At 53.6% G+C, this 20237-nt stretch overlaps 2 protein-coding genes across 3 annotated transcripts in view; both read left to right on the top strand.

Moving 5' to 3' along the window:
* Positions 1-1078: 1078 nt before the first annotated feature.
* Positions 1079-15558, top strand: MARCHF2 (membrane associated ring-CH-type finger 2). Of its 2 annotated transcripts, XM_060006592.1 has the most exons (5): positions 1079-1216; positions 5039-5266; positions 10658-10853; positions 12321-12530; positions 14780-15557. In XM_060006592.1, the coding sequence occupies exons 2-5, from the start codon at positions 5091-5093 to the stop codon at positions 14936-14938; spliced, it is 741 nt and encodes a 246-aa protein (XP_059862575.1). In that variant the 5' UTR covers positions 1079-1216; positions 5039-5090; the 3' UTR covers positions 14939-15557. The 2 variants fall into 2 exon arrangements, with proteins under 2 accessions (XP_059862575.1, XP_059862576.1); XM_060006593.1 differs by lacking the exon at positions 1079-1216 and having other exon boundaries at positions 5042-5266; positions 14780-15558.
* Positions 15559-17939: 2381 nt separating this feature from the next.
* HNRNPM (heterogeneous nuclear ribonucleoprotein M) overlaps positions 17940-20237 on the top strand; it is a 39096-nt gene continuing 36798 nt past the window's right edge. The window contains exon 1 of the mRNA XM_060007647.1: positions 17940-18060. Coding sequence (XP_059863630.1) covers positions 17948-18060 — 113 coding nt within the window. The 5' untranslated portion in view covers positions 17940-17947. The remainder of the gene's footprint in view (positions 18061-20237) is intronic.

Below are 20237 nucleotides of genomic sequence, written 5' to 3' on the forward strand. Positions count from 1 at the left end.
GCAGGCGGACTCTCAACCACTGTGCCAGCAGGGAAGCCCTTATTGTTCCATTTTTGAAAAATGTAAGCTAGTACAGCACAGAAGAATTTGATTAAGGTAATTGAGCTGATCTACATATTCAATAAAGGCAGGGGAAGAAAGGAGTATTGAGGCCATTCTCCACCCCACCTCAAGCTCTTTGCATCCCACCTCAAGCTCTTCACCATTGCTTCTTTAGGGAAATATTTTTGGACTTTCCAAATATTCCATGATATGCCTCCCTCACTCGCTATAATTTATCACCTTTGAAATTAAGAATTACATAATTGACTGCTTAATGTCTATGTCATTCCCTAGACTGAGGTCCATGAGAGCAGCAGTATTTACTCAACATTGTGTCCACAGCGCCTAGCACAGTGCCTGGCTCATAATAGGCCCTCTTATTGATGCTTATTACATCTAATGAATGAATTTGTTGTATGTATGAATGAATGTGAATGATAAATAAATGATGTTGGCTTTATGCTCTTCCACGGCCCCTTAACCTCTCTAGACTTCTGTAGTTCCTCTCTGTAAAATGTAATCGGACGGTTCATCCCTCCCCCAGGATTGGCGAGAAGCCTAAGAGAGGTGACGAACACTTACAAATCCCTTCGCTAGTGTCGCGTTGAATTCTTTTTGTTTTTTTTAACATCTTTATTGGGGTATAATTGCTTTACAATGGTGTGTTAGTTTCTGCTTTATAACAAAGTGAATCAGTTATACATATGTTCCCATATCTCCTCCCTCTTGCGTCTCGCTCCCTCCCACCCTCCCTCGCGTTGAATTCTGTAACGGTATCTATTAACTGGTCTTCTGCAGGTGGCGCCACGTGCCCCGCTCGTGCCCCGAGTCGGCATGGGGAGGGGCCAGGGATGGGGGCGGGGCATAGACTGGGGTGGAGCCAGGACGCAGCAGGGGCGGGGCCAGCAGCTGCGGCGCCGCCGGGCCTGTGCGGCCCAGGACGTCCCCGTCGCCTCTGGCCCCGCCTCCCAGGGCGGGAGTTCTACGGCGACTGGCCAGTGTAGGCGAGAGGCGGTCGCCATTGGTTCGTGGCGCCGTCTGCTTGGCGGGCGGTGTCCCGACGCAGGTGCCGGCCGGAGCGGAGCTAGCGGCGCTGACGAGACCGGCCGGGCCGGGACCAGGGCCGGGGCAAGCGGAGGGGCCTGCGCGGCCGCCCGGCCCGGCCGCGGATCAGGTAGGCACGGGCGGGAGGATGGGGCCGGAGGGTGCCGATCCGCGGGCCGGCCCCGAGTTTGAGGCCCGAGCCCGGCCCCCAGGCGGGACGGCCGGGCTCGGACAGTCGGCCTCAGCCTTCCCAGGGACTAGGTGATCGCAATTTCCGTCTTTGCAGAAGTCAGGAGGTCCTCTGGGGGCCGGCACACAGTAGGTGCCTCTCTGAGCCTCGGTCTCCTCATCTGTGAAACCGGGTCATCCTAGTACCAACCTAATTGGGCTGTTGGGAGGAATCAGGAGGTGGCAAATGAGGAAAGCGCTCTGCACACAGTAGGCGGTCAGTAAATGACCAGTCACCTTCCCCAACCTCCTCCTCAGAGGGGCTCTGCCAGGAAAATAGTAAATATAATGACCCAGGCACTTGGTTAGCAGAGTGCCTGCCTGTTCGTGTGTGCTCAAAACGGGATAGCCAGAATTTATAGGATTAGGTCATTTAGTCCTCTATCGACCATATTAAGTGGAAGTACTAGAAACGTTCCCTGCTATACGGATGAGGAATCAAGGCTCAGAGAGGTCAAGCCTTTTGCACAGGGCTACACAGCGAGTAATGATCAGAGCTGCGATTAGAGCCTGGCCTTCAGTGCAGGGCCATTCAAGTACTGAAGGGCATACAGGAGCCTCTCTGTGGTAAGTGAAGAGGAATGAATGCATTTGACAGGCTCCATGTTTATCCTAAAAAATAATAACAGTGAGCATTTGTTGAGTGCTTACTGTGTGCCAGGCACTGGCTGTGCCTTGTCTCATCAAACCCTACCAACAGCTCTATAAGCTGATGATGGTAATTATCAATAGAGCTAATATTTATTGACTTTCTCATATTTATGCATGTATGAGCTGGGTTTCACTGGGACCCCCATTATACAGAAGAGAAAACTGAGGCCCAGAGAGCAAAGCAGCTGGACTGAGATGACGCTGTGGGGAGCTAGGGCCCTCTGACTCTTCTTCCCTTGGATTCCTGCCCTCAGAAAAAAGGAGTCTGGGTAGGTGTGGAAAGGTTGTGGTTCCCCAGCGCCACCCCAGACAAGCCTAGCCAAGGGCGAGCTTCGCTGGAGGAATTGAGCCTGGCTGCTCCTTCCCAGGAAGCCCTCAGCAGACACAGTCCACTAGCTTCATCAACTTATTTGACAAAGAAAAATGAGGCCCAGAGAAGCCAAGTGTCTTGTTCCAGGACAGACAGCATTAGTAACAGAGTCAGGACTTAAAAGAACCCAGATCTCTTGAGTCCCAGACCCACCCACTGGACTAAGTTCAAATCCTGGCACTGTCCTGACTTAGCTGTGTGATCTTGGGCAAGAAGCTGCCCCTCTCTGAGCCTCAGTCTCCTCACCTGTCAAGTGGGGGTAATTATTGGACTTACGTCATAGTTTTGTTGTGAAGACTCAGTGAAATCCATCTCTCAAGCACTGGGCCAAGTTTGCTTGAGGCATTGGCTCGCTCTGCCATCCCAGCAGCCCCAGAGCTGCAGCCACCCTATCCTTGCATCCAGCCTCGAGTTTGGCCTCTTGCAAGCCCAAGCCTCTGTGCTTTGCACAGATCTCTAGCCTCTAAATATTTCTGATTCCCGTCATGGGTGCTGGCAGACCAGGGTCTGGGGGGCGGGGTCAAGAGACCTGGCTCTCCCAACCCTGCATTTACACAGAGGAGGGACCGAAAAATTAATGCAGGAACTCTGTACTAGACACAGGGCCAGGTGCTGGAGAGACTTATGAGTGGAAGACAGACGTGGTTAAACCAGTAGATGAAGAAATAAGAACATTTCATGGGAATTCCCTGGCGGTCCAGTGGTTAGGACTCTGCTCTTTCACTGCTGAGGGTCCAGGTTCAATCCCTAGTCGGGGAGCTAAGATCCCACAAGCCGTGCGGCGCGACCAAAAAAGAAAAAAAGGGAAAGAAATAAGGGCATTTCAGGCCCGTAGGCAGAGAGTCTTCTGCGCTGTTCCTAAGGCCGCTGAGTCACTGGACCCCCTGGGTCTGGCCGTTGCCCGGTTCTTGGATGGATCGAGAGGGAGCCCACTGCGGCCATATGCCTGAGCACCCTCTCCAGTAGCTGCTGCCTCAGGAATAAAGGCGGCATTGGCCTCTCAAAATAAAAAGGAAAGAGCATTTCAGAGAGGGGTACATTCTGTAAGGGCAATAATGTGGACACCAATGGCACTTTGACCAGAGTGGTCAGGGAAAGCCTCTCTGGGGAGATGACCTTTGAAGGGGACACTTATAACAACTGTTTGAGTTCAGTAAGCTTAGAACAGTACCCGGCTTGCAGTAGGTACTTAATAAACAGTAGCTGCTATTATTATTTTGGTGATTTGCAGGCCTTGCATTAGCAGATTTTACCAGTGTTTTTGTTTTTCCCTTGACAGTAAAAGAAATGATAGAACTTAATATACAGTAGCTGTGATGTTTCTTGTGATGCCCAATTACTTGCAGAAATGTGAAGGCCAATCCTTGGAGGGGCAAGAGGAGTGGATTCCCCTCTGCCTGCATTCCCTTGGGTAACCCAGCGACTTCCCTGCTGGCCTCTGAGCTGGAAATTCTGGTTGCAGGCACTCGGAAGGGACAGCAGTGTACACAACATGGCAGGCCTGGCCACTGCCCTGAGGATGTTATCTCAGTCATGCAGCCTTCCTCCCAGCCTCCTCCTGCCTCTGGGCTGACACTTGCTTATGTGGCCAACAGCAGCCCAACTATAGAGGCTCAGAAGGGCCTGCTGAGCCTGGAGGTCTTCTGGCTGAGCTGTTCAGAGACTGTTGATCTGGCAGCAGACTGTCCTGGTGCAAAAAGTTAGCCAATGACTTACACTGCTTCCCTCCCGCCCCTCTTTGGGTCTCAGAGTTTGACTGGCAAGGGTTGGTAAAAAACAATTGTGGGGGGACCTCAGCGAGTGTTTCGGGGGTCTCTGGATCATAGTTCCTAGGGACAAACGGTGGAGTATGAGACAAGTTTGGGACAGAGATCCTTAGCTCCAGAGCACCTGTATTGGCTTCAAGAGGCCTCTGTTACTTTCATGAAATTCTTCAAGGGAAACACACAAGACTCGCTGGCTGGTTCTGTGACGGAAGAAGAGCTTGCCAAGGGTTCCTTTTGTCAGGTCAGACCCTGGGGTGGGGGACAGAATCCTGCTGAAGTCTCCCACCCAGAGCAGACTCCAGATTGCTCCGGTGGCCTTTCCTTGGGGACAGAGGCATGGGTTAGAGCAGCTGCTTTGGTGGGTGGGGACAGAGACTGTCATGGTCCTCCCCAGCCTGGGCCACTTCCTTGATAGCCTGAGTTATCAAGGAGTTCAGAGCCCCACAAGAGGCCGTCAACCAGGAGGGTCAATGTGACTCACCATCCTGGTCTGCTGGGCCAAGTTTCTAGCTCAGTTCTGGCCCACTCAAAGGTGGGCGTGAGCCCAGGCCCAGCAATCCAGTCCATGGAGAACAGTCTCTACATGGTTGGCGGGCATGGTTCTGTTCCTGGAAAGCGCCAAGCACAGGGCCTGCTACACAGAAGGTGTTCAGTCACTGTTAGGTGCTGTTATTATGTCTGGAAAGGTGATATTGGGGGTGACCTGCATGCTTTGCAGGCTGGGCCGGGCTGGCCTTTCTTAGGAGGGTCAGAGGTAATATAATCAAGCCCCTGAGACGTGCCAGGCCTGGGCTGAGCTGCATGTGTGACCTTATTGAATCCTCACAGCCCCCTCCAAAGCCCCATTGTATAGATTGGGCAACCGAGGCTCAGAGAGCTGGATTCGGTGTGTGGCTTGCTAACCTTGCCCTTAATCTTCCTGCCGGCCTCTCCCCAGGCTCCTGGGACCATGGGCCTCGGGCCCTGAGGACGCGGGGCTCCCTGTGGCCATGACGACGGGTGACTGCTGTCACCTCCCTGGCTCCCTGTGCGACTGCTCCGACAGCCCCGCCTTCTCCAAGGTCGTGGAGGCCACGGGCCTTGGGCCACCCCAGTATGTGGCACAGGTGACTTCAAGGGACGGCCGGCTCCTCTCAACTGTCATCCGGGCCTTGGACACACCGAGGTTAGTGGTGGCCAAGCAGGGATCTTTGCCTTCACTCACTTCGCTCTCGGGCCCAAGGGATTTCCTCCCAGCCCTGCCTGGGGTCAGAAATCCAACTGCGGGAATCCCCTGGTGGTCCAGTGGTTAGGGCTTGGTGCTTTCACTGCCGGGGCCTGGGTTCGATCTCTGGTTGGGGAACTAAGATCCCACTAGCCGCGGGCCAGAAAAAAAAACAAAAAAGAAATCCAGCCACCTAGAGGGGCCAGGTGGGCAAATAAACCAGTAATCACCACGTGGAAACTGGCTAGCCAGGTCTGATTCTTCATGAAAAGCAGAAACTCCAGATTACTGGGTGAAATCTGAAGGTCCAATGTTGATGAGTAGCTCACGTCTTGGGGAGGCTGCTTGAGGAAATGGCTGGCTGTGGACTCAGGGTGCCTGGGCTCAGGTCCTGAGTAGAAGCCTCTCTCCCTGTACAACCTGGGAAGAGTTGCTTCACCCCTGTATCTCTAAACTGGGGACACCTTCCTCACTGGGTTGTTTTGAGAGTACATGGCCGTGGTCCACATAAAGTGCCCGCAAGGGGCTTTGCCACCTCCTAAGCAGTTGATAAATGTATTTAAACCTCAGTGCCAGCCTTCCAGACCCACGTGTGAGCTGAGTCTGCCTGGTTCACCAACTTGTCACCAGTTCCAAGGAAAAGAGATTTAAGGAAACCCCACACAAATTTAAATCCACTTTAACTCATTAAGATTTAATCTGGCCACCAGTTTTTCAAGTTTAATGTATTTTCATGATGTTTACTTGAGACAATTTAATTCATAAGCTTTTCTTTCCAATTTTTTTTTATTGTTACGATATAACACAATTTAGCTTCTTGGCCATTTTATTTTTATTTAATTTATTTATTTTATTTATTTATCTTTGGCTGTGTTGGGTCTTCATTGCTGCACGCGGGCTTTCTCTAGTTGTGGCAAGCAGGCACTACTCTTCGTTGCGGTGCGCAGGCTTCTCATTGTGGTGGCTTCTCTTGTTGTAGAGCATGGACTCTAGGTGCGCAGCTTCAGTAGCTGTGGCGTGCAGACTCAGTAGTCGTGGCTCGTGGGCTCTAGAGTGCAGGCTCAGTAGCTGTGGCGCACGGCTTAGTTGCTCCGTGGCATGTGGGTTCTTCCCGGACCAGGGCTCGAACCCGTGTGCCCTGCGTTGGCAGGCGGATTCTTAACCACTGCGCCGCCAAGGAAGCCCTCTTGGCCATTTTAAAGTGTACAGTTCAGTGGCTTTAAGTACATTCACAGTGTTGTGCAACCATCACCACCATTCAACCCCATAACTGTTTTGATCTTGCAAAACTGAAACTCTGTCCTCATTAGACACTCACTCCCCAGCCCCCGGCCCCCACCATCTACTTTCTATCTCTGTGGATCTGACTCCTGTAGGGACCCCCTGTGAGTGGAATCAGACAGTATTTGTCCTTTTGTGACGGCTTCTTTCACTGAGCATCATGTCTCTAGGGTTCATCTGTGTTGTAGCAGGTGTCAGAGTCAATTCATAAGCTTTTCATTCAAAACATAAAAAGAAGCAGATGGAAGCCTTGCAGTGCTTTGGAGGGAGCCCACTGCCAGTCACGCTGTAAGTCTTTGCCTGGCATCACTTCTTTCAGGAAGCCTTGCCTAAGCCCAGATGAGATTGGCGTTCTCCTTCTGGGCTTCCTCCAGGGTCTTGGTTTTTATGTCTGCATCTCCATCAGACCCCCTGAAGTCAGGACAGGGTCTGTGCTGCTTGAGCCAGGCTGGGAGCAAGGGGACCCTTGGTGGGCCCAGGGGCCTCCTAGCCAGAGCTGCCGGGGTGGGGGGCAGGGAGGAAGTCTCCCTCCATGGGGTTCCTGGGGGCCACTGAGTGAGTTGACGTCACCTTGCCCCACCCTCCCTTTTTACACCTGGGGAAACCGAGTCCCAGAGGGAGCTGGACCCCTGCCAGTGTCACTGAGCAGAGCTGAGGCTTGAACCTAGGGCTCCCCCTTGGGTGTGGGGGGCAGGAGGAGAAGCCTGTTCGGTCCCATCAGCCTCCCCTGCAGCCCTCAGAGACCCAGGCAAGCAGCGGTACCAGAGCGGCCCCTCCGCGGGCAGCTGGTGGTCAGGACAGCTCTGCCCACTGAGACCGACCGCAGGGCCCTCCTGATCTGCCCCTCTGCCATTTTTTATTTTTTTGGCTGGATTGTATGGTAGTGCTATTTTTTTTTTAATTTTTAAATTTTTTATATAATTTTTAAAGGTTACAGTCCATTTACAGTTATTACAAAATATTGGCTCTATTCCCGGTGCTGTACAAGACATCCCTGTAACCTATCTGACACCCAATAGTTCGCACCTCCCGCTTCCCGACCCTCACGTTGCCCTTCTCCTCCCTCTCCCCTCTGGTAACCACTAGTTTGTTCTCTATATCTCTGAGTCTGCTTTTTGTGTTGTTATACTCACTAGTTTCTTGTATTTTTTAGATTCCACACATAAGCGTATAGTAATTGTCTTTCTCTGTCTGACTCATTTCACTCAGCATAACACCCTCCAAGTCCATCCATGTTGCTGCAAATGGCAAAATTTCGTTCTTTTTGACGGCTGTCTCTTCTGCCTTTTTGTTTTGTTTTGGTTTTGGGCTGCACCGTGAGGCATGTGGGATCTTAATTCCCCGGCTAGGGATCGAACCCGTACTCCCTGCAGTGGAAGCACGGAGTCTTAACCACTGGACCGCCAGGGAAGTCCCCCCTCTGCCTTTTTTTTTTTTTTTCTTGCCGTACGCGGGCCTCCCACTGTTGTGGCCTCTCCTGCTGTGGAGCACAGGCTCCAGACGCGCAGGCTCAGCGGCCATGGCTCACGGGCCCAGCCGCTCCGTGGCATGTGGGATCTTCTCGTACCGGGGCACGAGCCCGCGTCCCCTGCATCGGCAGGCGGACTCTCAACCACTGCGCCACCAGGGAAGCCCCCCTCTGCCTTTTGATGCAGCTCAATCCCAACTTGCCCAGACTGAAGAGAACAACCCTTCCTAGAGAGAGGGCTGCTGTTTTCCCAGAGGGTTGTCATCATCCAGGGATGGGGCCCTCTTTACAGCCTCCTGGCCGATCTCCCCAGGAGGAAATGAGGATCCTCCACTGCCACTGCTGGGAGGTGCTGGGATCGGCAGAGGCCACACAAGCAGGTCACTGTCCCCCTCCTTCTCTTCACTCACCCTGTAACTCCTCCTCCCAGCCAGCCTGTGCCATCTGGGAGCAGCAAGGGTGGGGCTGAAAGATACTGTCCCCAGCACCTGGCTGGTTCCATGACCATAAAATCAAGCCTTCCATTTCACTTCAGAGGAGACCCTGATTCCTGGGGGCGCATGGCACCCCAAGTGGGGCAGAAAGTTCTGGACCCTGAAACCTTCAGAGGACAAAGAGGAAGGCCCAGGAGGTATCTCCAGGCCCCAGGACAATCCACAAAGGCTCAAGGCTTGAGGGCCAGCACCTGGGGCCCCTCTGGCCTCTGTGAGGCCTCCATTCTCTCCGCCCCCTGGTCTGTGAGCCAGGCCCTCCTGGAAGCTGCCCTGAGCATTTCCACACCCCCCAGGCCTTCCACCTGGCCTCCTCCCGCTGCCCGATTCCCCATGGCTTCCATTTCCATCTCCCTTCTGCCCATGGAGCATGCTCTGGTCAGCTCCACTGGGATCTGTGGATGTCTCACCCGCTCCCCCGTCCCATCTCCTCCTCAACTGTATCATTTGCATAATTTTCCTCCCAGAATTTCGGGAGTAAAGCCCATTTCTCTTGCCCTACTACCGGTGGCAGGCAGCCTAGTGGCTCAGAGTATACAGGCCTGGAGTGACTTCCTGGGTTCCAATCCCAGCTGTGCCCGACGACTGGCTGTGTGACTTCTGCACAAACAAGTTAACCCCTCGATGCCTCAGTTTCCCTGTCTGTAAAACAGGGGCAAAAAGAGCACCTTCCTCCCCGGCTCCCTGTGAGAATGAGAAAAATTAACCCAGATGTTGCCCTCCAAATTGTGCATGGGACCTCATCAGTGCTCAATCATAAATCAGTGTGTGCTTTGTTTTCTTGTGTTTTGTTTTCTCTGAACTTGCACCTCTGAAGTAGGGTTCTTCAGGGACAAACCCCAAAACCGACGTGGCTCTCCCTCAAGGTCCTCGTCACTTCCACTTCCCGGCTTGGTTTCCGGAGCAGGGATCCCTTTCCTGTTCACTTGATGTGTGTGGGGAGTGTGGGAGCAGAGGGGAGCCGGGCATGCCCTTTTGACCTTGGAGGAAAAAGTAGCAGCCCAGGCACAGGATTGAGGACCAGAAAGCAGACCTGAGGGGTCAGCTCAGCTCTTGGGTTTCAAAGCAGCCAGGCCCCGTCCCACAGCAGGAGACACTGAGAAAAGGATAGAAAGTTTCTGAGGGGAAACTGGCGTTATCTGGAAAACAGCTCTCCTGCTCTGCCTCCTCCGTGTGTTCCCGCAGTCCTCTCTCTGGGCAGAAATGTCTGGAAAACAATGACTCATGTGCTGGACAGCCGCTGGGGCCACCAAGGCCACGCCCCTGGCCCTGAGCTGCCCCAGGAAGGACCCAGCATCCCCAGAGACCAAGCTGGGGCCGAGACTTCCCTGAAGCAGCTTCCTGCAGACGCTTTTTATGTCTGTTTTCCGAGCCTCACTAGAGCAGAAGAGCCAGGGAGCTCTTCTCCCTGGATGCACAGGTTTCTTAGGTAGCATGGCCTTCAGGTGCGGCTGGATCCAGAGCTTCTGATGGTGTCCTTGAGACTCTGCTTCTCCTTATCTCTTGGCTCCACCTTCCTCTGTTTCCCTCTGTTTTGGCATCATTTACAGACTCCATGTGGGGACCAGGCTGCTGCCAGCAGCTCCAGACTTACATCAGCCATGCTGCCTGTAGTTCTGGAGTTTAGGGGAAAAAAAAAAAAAAGAATTTCAGGAATCAATTCCCAGCGGCTCTGATTGCATCACACATGCTGTTCCCTGAATCGGCCCCTGTGACCAGGGACGTGTGGTGTTTTGATTGGTCAGGCCTGAGGTCATTAGGGGTGTCGTCTTGAGGACCAAGAGTTGAGAGTGGATTGGTTGCCCAGTACAATCATGGTGGCATTGTAGGAGAAGGAGGAGTGGACGCTGGGCAGGCAGGTACAAGTGATGCTCACCCTGGGCTGAAAAAGGTGCCACGGGAAACTTGGGGAGGGAGCACATCACTCCACCTGTGGGAGTCTGTGAAGACTTCCCAAGGGAAAGGATATTTGGAGCCGGGCGTTGAAGGATGAGTAGGAGTTTGCCAAGTAGCAGCATATAGGGGTGATGCTGAGCTTGTGATCCAGTGCATGTGAAGTAGGCATAGACAGGAAACTTGATCGTTACTCATGTGTCCCATCTCTGTGTCTAGCGATGGTCCATTCTGCAGGATCTGCCATGAGGGAGCGAATGGGGAGAGCTTGCTGTCTCCATGTGGTTGCACCGGCACACTGGGCGCTGTGCACAAGAGCTGTCTGGAGAGATGGCTTTCCTCATCCAATACCAGCTACTGCGAGCTGTGCCACACGGAGTTTGCAGTGGAGAAGAGGCCCCGGCCCCTCACAGAGGTATGCTTGGGAGTCTGAGGTTGGAGTGGGCAGAGGGGAAGAAGGTAGGCGTGGGGCAGGAGGAGGGAATTGCCCTGGAGGATCCTGGGGGGCTGGGGAAGCAGCTTCTCTATAGGGAGGAACCTTTCTCCTGTCCCCAGGGTCAGTTCTGCTGATGGGGGTGGGGAACCGGGCCTGAGATTCCAGACCTGACAGACCCTGTGCCTCCTCCCTGTTTTGATCACTTCAGGTGACCCTAAGGCTTAGACCTGAGGAATGAGAAGGGAGTGCCCAACCTGAGGAAGGGCAGTCCTGGCAGAGGGCACAGCAAGTGCAAAGGCTCTGAGGCCAGGAGAAGCTTGGTGTTTTTGACAAAGCCCACGTGGCTGGAGTGGAGCTAGTTAAAGGAGGAGGAGAGTGGCCCAGAAGGAGGGGTAGTGGCCTTGCCGGGGGACTTTGTGGGCCAAGCCTGGGAGCTTAGACTGTAGCCTGAGTGTGCTGGGTGGGGGTTGAGATGGGATATTCCCAGGCATGACGGGAGCCACATGGCTTTCCAGAGCATTGCTGGTTGCCCGGGTGCCCTCCAGGCTCCTCTCTGCCCAGCTTGGCTTGGCATGGGGCAGCTGAGAGCTGCAGGGGGATGTCACTGTGCCGAGGTGTGGGCTCCTGGAAATGCCCCTGGCCCACCCGGGACATTGGGCTCTTAGGAGAACAGTTGGAGGGAGAGCCAGCCTGCCTGCACCGCTCCCCCCCCACACGCTCCCACCCCAGTGCCTTTGCACATGCTCTTTCTGCAGCCTCGAGTGCTGTCCCCCCCATTCTTCACCAGGCCCCTTCTGCTCATTTGGTTCTCTGTGGTGTCACCTCCTCGGCATAGCCTTCCCCATCCGGATCATTCACCCTGTTTCATGCCTCCCCTGACTAGCATGGGAGCTATGGGCAGGGACTTTTTCCTGCCATCAACTGTGGCAGGCAGTGTAGCATAGAGGCCAAGACGCACAGGTCCTGGGACAAGACTTCCTGGGCTCCAGTCCTGGCTTTGTGGACGACTAGCCATATGAGTTTGCACAAATGGGTCAGCCTCTCTGTGCCCTCAGTTTCCCCCATCTATAAAACAAGGTCATGGGACTTCCCTGGCGGTCCAGTGGTTAAGACTCCGTGCTTCCACTGCAGGGGGCATGCGTCTGATCCCCTGCACGGCCAAAAACACCAAAGAACCAAAAAACAAAAAACAGGGGCAGAAGTGCCCCGCACCTATCCGGGCCTGGCCTGTCATCGTCATCATCTCCATAAATATTTGAAAGAAGGAATGAACGCAGGGAGGTGCCAGGCAGGAGGCTGGTCCTGCAGGGCCCAGTGATGAAGATGGGCATCAGCAGAAGGGGCGGAGGGCCTGGCGGTCCTGCACCCCATCCCCCCGCAGAGGCTCGAGGGAGGGCGGTGCATGACGGTCTCTCTCAGCGGCTCCCCCTCCCTTCTTCCCCGCAGTGGCTGAAGGACCCAGGGCCTCGGACAGAGAAGAGGACACTGTGCTGCGACATGGTGTGCTTCCTGTTCATCACGCCTCTGGCCGCGATCTCAGGCTGGCTGTGCCTGCGTGGGGCCCAGGACCACCTCAGGCTCCATAGCCGGCTGGAGGCGGTGGGGCTCATCGCCCTCACCATTGCTCTCTTTACCATCTATGTCCTCTGGACGCTGGTGAGTGGCTGCCTGCCACAGAGCAGGCATCTGCGAGCAGTCAGGCCCGGGGTTTGGTCAGTGGCTTGGAGGGGGTAGGGGGCGCCCTGCCTGCCTCGGTTTGTGGCTGGCCCTCGGGTGGAAGCAATTCCCAGCATCTCATGGAGCTCCAGATTCCAAGCTGGTCCAAGGTCCAGGGAGCCAGGCGTGAACCTTCTGCCCCAAGGATACAAGGGCACGTGATCACCTCTGCTGAGTGCAGGCCCTGCCAGCCACGAGCTCCACCAAGACTGTACTGGCGGTGGAGGGCGGGTGAGGGGGTTGGGGGGGGAGAGGCAGAGGGACACCAAAAGGCTGCGGAAGAAAGAGTAGGAGAAAGAGAGACAGAGAGAGAGGACCATCAAGAGACAGAGAAGGGACTTCCCTGGCGGTCCAGTGGTTAAGACTCCACGCTTGCACTGCAGGGGGCATGGGTTGATCCATGGTCCGGGAACTAAGATCGATCGCCCCACACGGGGTGGGGTGGGTGCTGAGAGAGAAAACGACTGGGGTTGAGAGAGAGGGAGTGTAGTGGGGTGTTGTCCCCGGCTTCTGGCAGGCATGAGAACCCTCACTCAGAGAGGAAAGGTCCCCAGAGTCTGGCCCCTCAGACAGAACCACTGGCCTCCAGCTGTGGGGCACTCCCTCCTCAAGAATTGTTTCCCAGCACATCCACCAAGCAGGTTTTTTTTTTTTTTGTGGTAGCGGGCCTCTCACTGTTGTGGCCTCTCCCGTTGCGGAGCACAGGCTCCGGACGCGCAGGCTCAGCGGCCATGGCTCACAGGCCCAGCCACTCCGCGGCATGCGGGATCCTCCCGGACCAGGGCACGAACCAGTGTCCCCTGCATTGGCAGGCGGACTCTCAACCACTGCGCCACCAGGGAAGCCCCAAGCAGGTTTTTTAATACAAGTAGGATGAAATCATAGGTCCTGCTTTGCAGTCTGCTTGTTTTCACTTTGCTAATGTCCTTTAAAAAAAAAAAAAGGCAGCCACCCAACAATCCTTGATTGTATGGGCATGCTGTATTTTTTTAACTAATCCCTTTTGATGGACACTGGGATCATTTCCAATGTTTTTTTTTGTTGGTTTGTTTTTTTGTTTCCCTTCTTTTTTTTGCCGTTATAAACTGTGTTTTGGGTGCCACCTGTGCAAATGTTTCTTGGAACTGGCTTGGTTAAAGAGTATGAACCATTGACATTTATTGGAAAAAAAAAGTTTTTTTTTTTTAATAGATTTGACTCATTAGAGCAGTTTGAGGTTAAACAGCAAAATGGAGCATAAAGTACAGAGTTCTCCAAAATCCTCCCCCACACCTGCAGAGCCTCCTGCACGATCAGCAGGCCACCAGAGCAGTGCATTTATCACAGTCGATGAACCAACACTGACACATCATCACCCCCAGCCCATAGTTTACATTAGGGGTTCACTCTTGGTGTTGAACAATTTGTGGGTTTAGACAAATGTATAATGACATGTATCCACCATTAGAGTGTCATACAGAGTATTTTCACTGCCCTAAAACGCCTCTGTGATCCTCCGGTTCATCTCTCCCTCCCCCTAAGCCCTGCTAACCACTGCTTCTCTTACTGTCTCCATAGTTTTGTCTTTTCCAGAATGTCCTATAGTTGGAATCATGCAGTCTATAGCCTTTTCAGTGAAAGCACCGGGTCCTAACCACTGGACCGCCAGGGAATTTCCTGTAGCCTTTTCAGATTTGCTTCTTTCCCTTAGTCATATGCATTTAAGCTTCCTCCATGTCTTTTCATGACTTGATAGCTCATTTCGTTTTGGTGCCAAATAACATTCCATCGTCTGGATGTCCCACAGTTTATTTATCCACTTACCCACTGAAGGACATCTTAGTTGCTTCCACATTTTGGCAGTTATGATCCATTGATGTTTGGCCCCTTCCAAGAGGCTTTATTACTTCACTGCCACCCTCTGAGAGACAGAAGGGGACCCCCCCCCTTCCACACACACACACACACACAGACTCTCTCACCTTTGCAGGGCCCTCAGTGCTGGTGGGGAGGTTCCCCAGGTGAGGGAATGGGTGTGTGTGCACTGTCTGTGTGAGAAATGCCTGGATGCTGCCCCTGCTTCTGCAAGCAGGAGCCTGGTCCTGGTTAGGTCGAGGCAGATGCCTCAGGGGCCCGCTTTTCCTCTCTTGGGGGTAGAGGCTGGATGGCCAGAGGCTGGCCCTCCCACTCATCTCCACCCTGCCCTGCAGGTCTCATTCCGCTACCATTGCCAGCTGTACTCCGAGTGGAGAAGGACCAACCAGAAAGTGCGCCTGAAGATCCGGGCCACCGATGGCCCCGAAGGCACCCAGCACTCCTCTCTGGCAGCTGGGCTCCTGAAGAAGGTGGCAGAGGAGACGCCTGTGTGAAGGCCGGGCTGGCAGGGCCAGAGGCAGCTGGCGATGCCCTGGTGTTTGGAAGGACAGAAACTGCCCGACACTTCCGCACAGCTGGAATGCTTCTTAGGCCAAGAGATGCCAAAGTGGAGCTGATTCCGTGATTCCCGTGTGAAGCTATTCTCAGATCGTTTTGCACACTCTTACACACGAGGAGAACAGACGGACGTGGTCCCGAGCTTCGGATGGAGCAGGCACCCTGATCTCATTCTGAGGTCTACCTGGCCCCTCCTGGGCCAGCAGCCATGGCCAGAGGCGAGTCGCGGGCACCCATCGAGCTGGGAGGTTCCGCAAGCTTCTTGCACTTTTCTGCACCTGGCAGGCTCACATTCCCGGCACCCTCAACTTTATAAAGTTGCACCGTGTTTCAAAACCCACCCCCCTACCCCACCCCACCCCCAATGAATAAAAGGAGCCCTTGCTGGACAAAACGGACCTGTCAGTCACGTTTCTGAGGCCTCAAAGTGAGGGCACGGGGACCGAGGGGAGTCAGGACCACACAGAGGTAACAGCAGCAACAACCAAGGCTCTCAGCTGGTTTGAGGGATCACAGGGCTAGAAGCAAAGTGCGAGTTTTCAAGTGAAGAGCAGGTAGCAAGGCTATGTATTAAATGATTTAAAATAAATATACATAAGAATAATGTCTACTTCCTGTGTGTCTCCCGTGGGTCAGATACCCCGCTGGGCCCTTTACACTCACTCACAAGTAATGTCCACACTTACCGAGGGTCACCCTGAACAGGGCCCAGTACTTTTTTTTTTTTTGGCCACATCATGCAGCATGTGAGGTCTTAACTCCTCAACCAGGGATCGAACCCTCACCCCCTGCATTGGAAGCACAGAGTCTTAACCACTGGACCGCCAGGGAAGTCCTGAGTTGTAGTTTGGTGCTAGGCTGACTTTCATGACCCTTAACCCTAGCAGAGAGAGAGCAAGTCTTAGACTCAGATCCTTTGACAGAGCGTATGACTGAATTTACACTTTAACAGCATCATTCTCTTATTTATTTTTTACAATAAGCTATTTATAGTAGGGTTTCAATGTGGGCTGTGAGGTAAAGCAACATTTTAACATCCTTTTTCTCTTTGACTTCACTGGGAGGCTTGCAGGATCTTAGTTCCCCAACTAGGGATCGAACGCAGGCCTTGGCAGTGAGAGGGCAGAATCCTAACCACCAGACCGTCAGCGAATTCCCAAAACATCCTTCTTTTAAAGAAAATAAAGTGTCAGTTACAGGAAAGAGTGAAGGAATTAATAGTGCAGGCAATGGCTAAACCCAGGAATCTGGGCAGTGTTGGATTAAATCAACCAGCCTATAGAGGAGCACAGCCTAGTAGAAAGTTTGTCTCCTCAGCCTGGGCTTGGCTTGTGGCTCATCTCCAGTCACACCCACTGCCGGAGAAGGGATCAGAGAAAAGGTGCCTTCTTGTCCCCGCTGCTTTGTATTCGGCCTCCTCTCCATGATTCTGACAGACTGCTGTGGCCTCTTCCGCCATTTCTGAGCCCTGTTGGGCGAGGGAATTCAGAGATTCATGAGGCTTCTTCTGGTCCAGGGGCCCCTCTGGTCTAGAGAGATCTAAGGGGGAGGGGGGAACTTCCCTGGCTGTCCAGGCCAAAAAAAAAAAGAGAGAGAGAGAGAGAGAGAGAGAGAGAGAGAGGTCTAACGGGGAGGAAAGGAAACTGAGATAGATTCCAGTGGGACCATGTGAAGAGGGTTGGTGTGCACAGGGGATTTTAGTAGATCAGAGATTTCCGGGGGGAGGGGGCGGGGTGGGTGGGTGGAGATGAGAGGAGGGGCTTGCAGATGGGCAAGAGAAAGGAGTTCTGAGACAGGTGAGTCTGGGAAGTTCTTGGGAATGGGAGCTGGAAAGAGAGGGTGGGGCCTATTCTCTGCCTTAGCCTGGGCTATTGGACTTATTCTCCGGGCCTGGAGTTCTCAGCCTGGCTGGACTAAGTATTTAATTTGGAGGAAGGTGTGGCAGGTGAGATAGTTCCTCAGAGCCTGATGAAATGTAGTTATTTTGTGAGATAGGGGGAAAAAAACCCATTTTTCCCATTGTGAGCTTAGAGTTTGGTGGTTAGATGGGAACTTCTTCAAGATCCAGTGAAGCATTTATTTCAAAGTACCAGAGACAACAGAGACCAGGGGTGGCTGCTGGGTAAGGGAGCCTGAGACCTCTGAATGCTGGGGGCTCTGGCCTCTTCCCAGGCCACTGTGGCTGTCCCAGGACATGGTCCTGTAACAGCCCTGAAAACCCATTTGTGGACAGGGCCAAGCTCTCAGGGCAGAGGGACCCACGGTCAGGCAGGAAGGAGCCTCCATCGTGTGATTTCTATCACCATGTTTGGCTTCTTGCTTGTTCATTCACTCAAGAAACATTCATAAGCACATTCAAAGTCTCCAGCTAGGCGTCTGGTTGTTGACGGCTGTTAGTGAGAGAGACCTAGGCCATGGGCTCTGCGCCCAGGACTTCTCAGAGTGGTGGGGAGACAGGTCGGATAGAGCCCAGATATTCTTGGTGCAGGACGATACTTGCTTAGAGAGAGAGCATTTTACACATTTGTCCTACGGCCTGGTCTTTCAGTGTCCTACCCTTGCCTGCCTAACTCCTTTCTAGCCTAGTAAACAGAACTTTCGCTGCCCTTCTGCCCTAGCTGTGATTACAGAAAGCTGGGAGTGACGAGGTCCACGTGTGGGGGGGTGGAGAGATGGTGCCTCTACCAGACCTGGAGAGCGGATGGAGTATCCAGTAGGCGCCAAACGCAAGTTAGTTGCGAGAATGAATTAGTAACAGCTGACGATGCGCGCCTGCGCGCGGCGGGGGCGTGGCCCGGAACAGGGGCGTGGCCCGGGGTTGGAGGGAAGGAGGCGGGAGGCCGCCGCGGCGCGAGCAGACGTTACTGGTCGAGCTGGATCACGTGAGCACGCAGGCGCAGCGCCGCGCATCCCGCTCGCTCACACAAAGCCCAGACGCGGAGAAAATGGCGGCAGGGGTCGAAGCGGCAGCCGAGGTGGCGGCGACGGAGCCCAAAATGGAGGAGGAGAGCGGCGCGCCCGGCGTGCCGAGTGGCAACGGAGCTCCGGGCCCGAAAGGGTGAGTACTCCACGGCTCCTTGTCCCTGGCCGGGCACTTCTGCGGCGGCCGGCGGCGGCTCTGTTAGGTCTTGGCGGCTTCCCACCGGCGCGGCCTCGGCCGGGCTTTCCCCTCAGGGTCTGCCGAGGGTGGGGGCCGCCCAGGCCGTGAGGGATGAAGCCGGGCGGCCCCGGGAGCGCCTCTAGGACAGCTCCTTCTTCCCAGGTCTCGGGCCTCAACTCTCCCGGTCCCTCCAGGCCGGGTCCGACCCCGACCCCGACGCAAAGGCCTCAGGCTGGGCCTCTGCGCGCGGGGATAATGGCGCGCGGGCCACGGAGCCGATGAGCCCCGGAGTCCGCGACCCGCTCGCCTGTCGGGTGACCTTGGTTGGGCGCGTGGTTTCACGTCTCTCCGCAATGGCCCGGGGCCTCAGTTTCCCGATCGGTAAAGTGGGGGGAGGGGAGGGATTGCGCACGCAGGATCTCGCCCGTTGTCGGTCCGGGTAAACGGTAGCAGAGGCGGGTGGGTATCGGGAAGGACCGCGAGGCCGGCTCCGGGAGCCTCCTCCCCCCCCCCGCCCCCCGGCGCGCGCCGTTCCCCTCCTTTCCAGCCCCCCCTCCCCCGTCCCCGCGATAAGTGCCTCTGTCGGAACCGCCCCTCGCTCCACGCTCTGGCCACGGCTCAAGTCCCTTACCTCCTCCCCAGGTGCGCAGTAGGTATTTGTGGAGAGATCGGACCTGCTGCTCAATGTTCAGCCGTAGAAACAAACTGTGGGGGGGAAAAAAAAAAAGGAAACATTCTCTTCCGTGTTCCAGGGGAAGATTTTTCCATCATCAGGCGGGTTCACCCATTTCCAAACTCCGTCACCCTTTCAGTCCTGGTTAGAGGTCTGTCTCGGGTCCTCGGTTTTTAAAGTTTCCATAAAGCTTTAAAGCATCACCTTATGTCCCCTTGAACCCCATTCATTCTGATTACAGGCGCCTGAAAGATGGAGAGACGTTTTGCCTCCTCCCGGCAGCTGTCGGGGGGAGGACAGGGGAAGGCTGGGCACACATTTGATTTGCCACATACGTTTTTTTAAAATTGTGGTAACATACGTAAGGTGAAATTTACAGTTTTAGCCATTTTTAAGTGTACGATTCTGTGGCGTCAACTGCATTTGCGGTGTTGTGCAGCCATCACCAGTATCCACATCCAGAACTTTTTCATCATGCCAATTAAACAGTAACTTCCTCTTCTCCCCCTCTCCTGGTTACCTGTGTTATACGTTCTGTCTCCTATGAATTTGCCTTCCCACAAATTTTTAATTGGAGTTCGTGGGGATTAAAAGTGAATGTAGTTAAAACGCTTTGTTAATGAACACTCACTAAATACTAGCTATGTTGTTGAACTTTCTCTCCTTAGGTGGGGAGGAACAAAATACCGTGGTTACTGGTCCTTGGAAATCAAGAGAAAGGCATCTTAGAAGTATTCCCAACCCTTTATTATTGAAAACTCTGGAAAGGGATGTGTTCATTTAAACTTTTTTCATTACCTATTTCCTTTATTTCTTTATCACAGGATGGAGTGCTGCTAGAATCGTGCTAGGTGAGAAGTTATTAGTTATAGATTATAGCATCTGGGGTACATTTTTCAAATTTCCCATTTTCCACTGTCCATTTCCAAATAGTCATTTTGTGACTGATTCCAAATAGTCATTTTGTGACGAACGTTAACACATGGGCTATTAGAAAGAATCTGAAGGTTTCAGAGCTAAAAGAGCCCTTGTTGGAAAGAACCTCAAAGTCTAGGACTGCTTAGTAGAGACTATTTTAGAAAGTTACGAACACTTAGATCTGTTTGGGAGGGCCATTGGAAAAGTTAGTGTTCGTTGTGTTTTTTTTACATCACAGAGTTTTTAAAGCAGAGTTCTTTAGAAAACAACCCCCCTACCCCCACAGGGAAGGCCAAGGAATATTTTTGTAGTAAAGTAATTGTTCTGTGGTATTAGTAAAAGGAGTTACTAGGTAGGGAGCATGGAGGGGCTCCCCTCCCCCCAACCTAACCAGCTGGGGGCAGTTAAGAGGTGTTCCTCTAGGGGGAGGAGGATGAAAGATGATGGAGAGAGGCACAGGAGAGTGTCCAAAGACTAGGGATTTTTATATATTTATATATTTGATATGTATTTATAAAGAACCCAAACTGCTGGAGCACTGGGG

The sequence above is a fragment of the Delphinus delphis genome, chromosome 3 (assembly GCF_949987515.2).
Source record: "Delphinus delphis chromosome 3, mDelDel1.2, whole genome shotgun sequence".
NCBI classification, from domain to species: domain Eukaryota; kingdom Metazoa; phylum Chordata; class Mammalia; order Artiodactyla; family Delphinidae; genus Delphinus; species Delphinus delphis.

Bases quoted from the DNA above. Each gene is read 5' to 3' on its own strand.
- MARCHF2 (XM_060006592.1), top strand. From the start codon at position 5,091: ATGACGACGGGTGACTGCTGTCACCTCCCTGGCTCCCTGTGCGACTGC. The intron at 10,854-12,320 runs GTATGCTTGGGA...TCTTCCCCGCAG, and splicing joins GGCCCCGGCCCCTCACAGAG to TGGCTGAAGGACCCAGGGCC. The intron at 12,531-14,779 runs GTGAGTGGCTGC...CCTGCCCTGCAG, and splicing joins TCTATGTCCTCTGGACGCTG to GTCTCATTCCGCTACCATTG.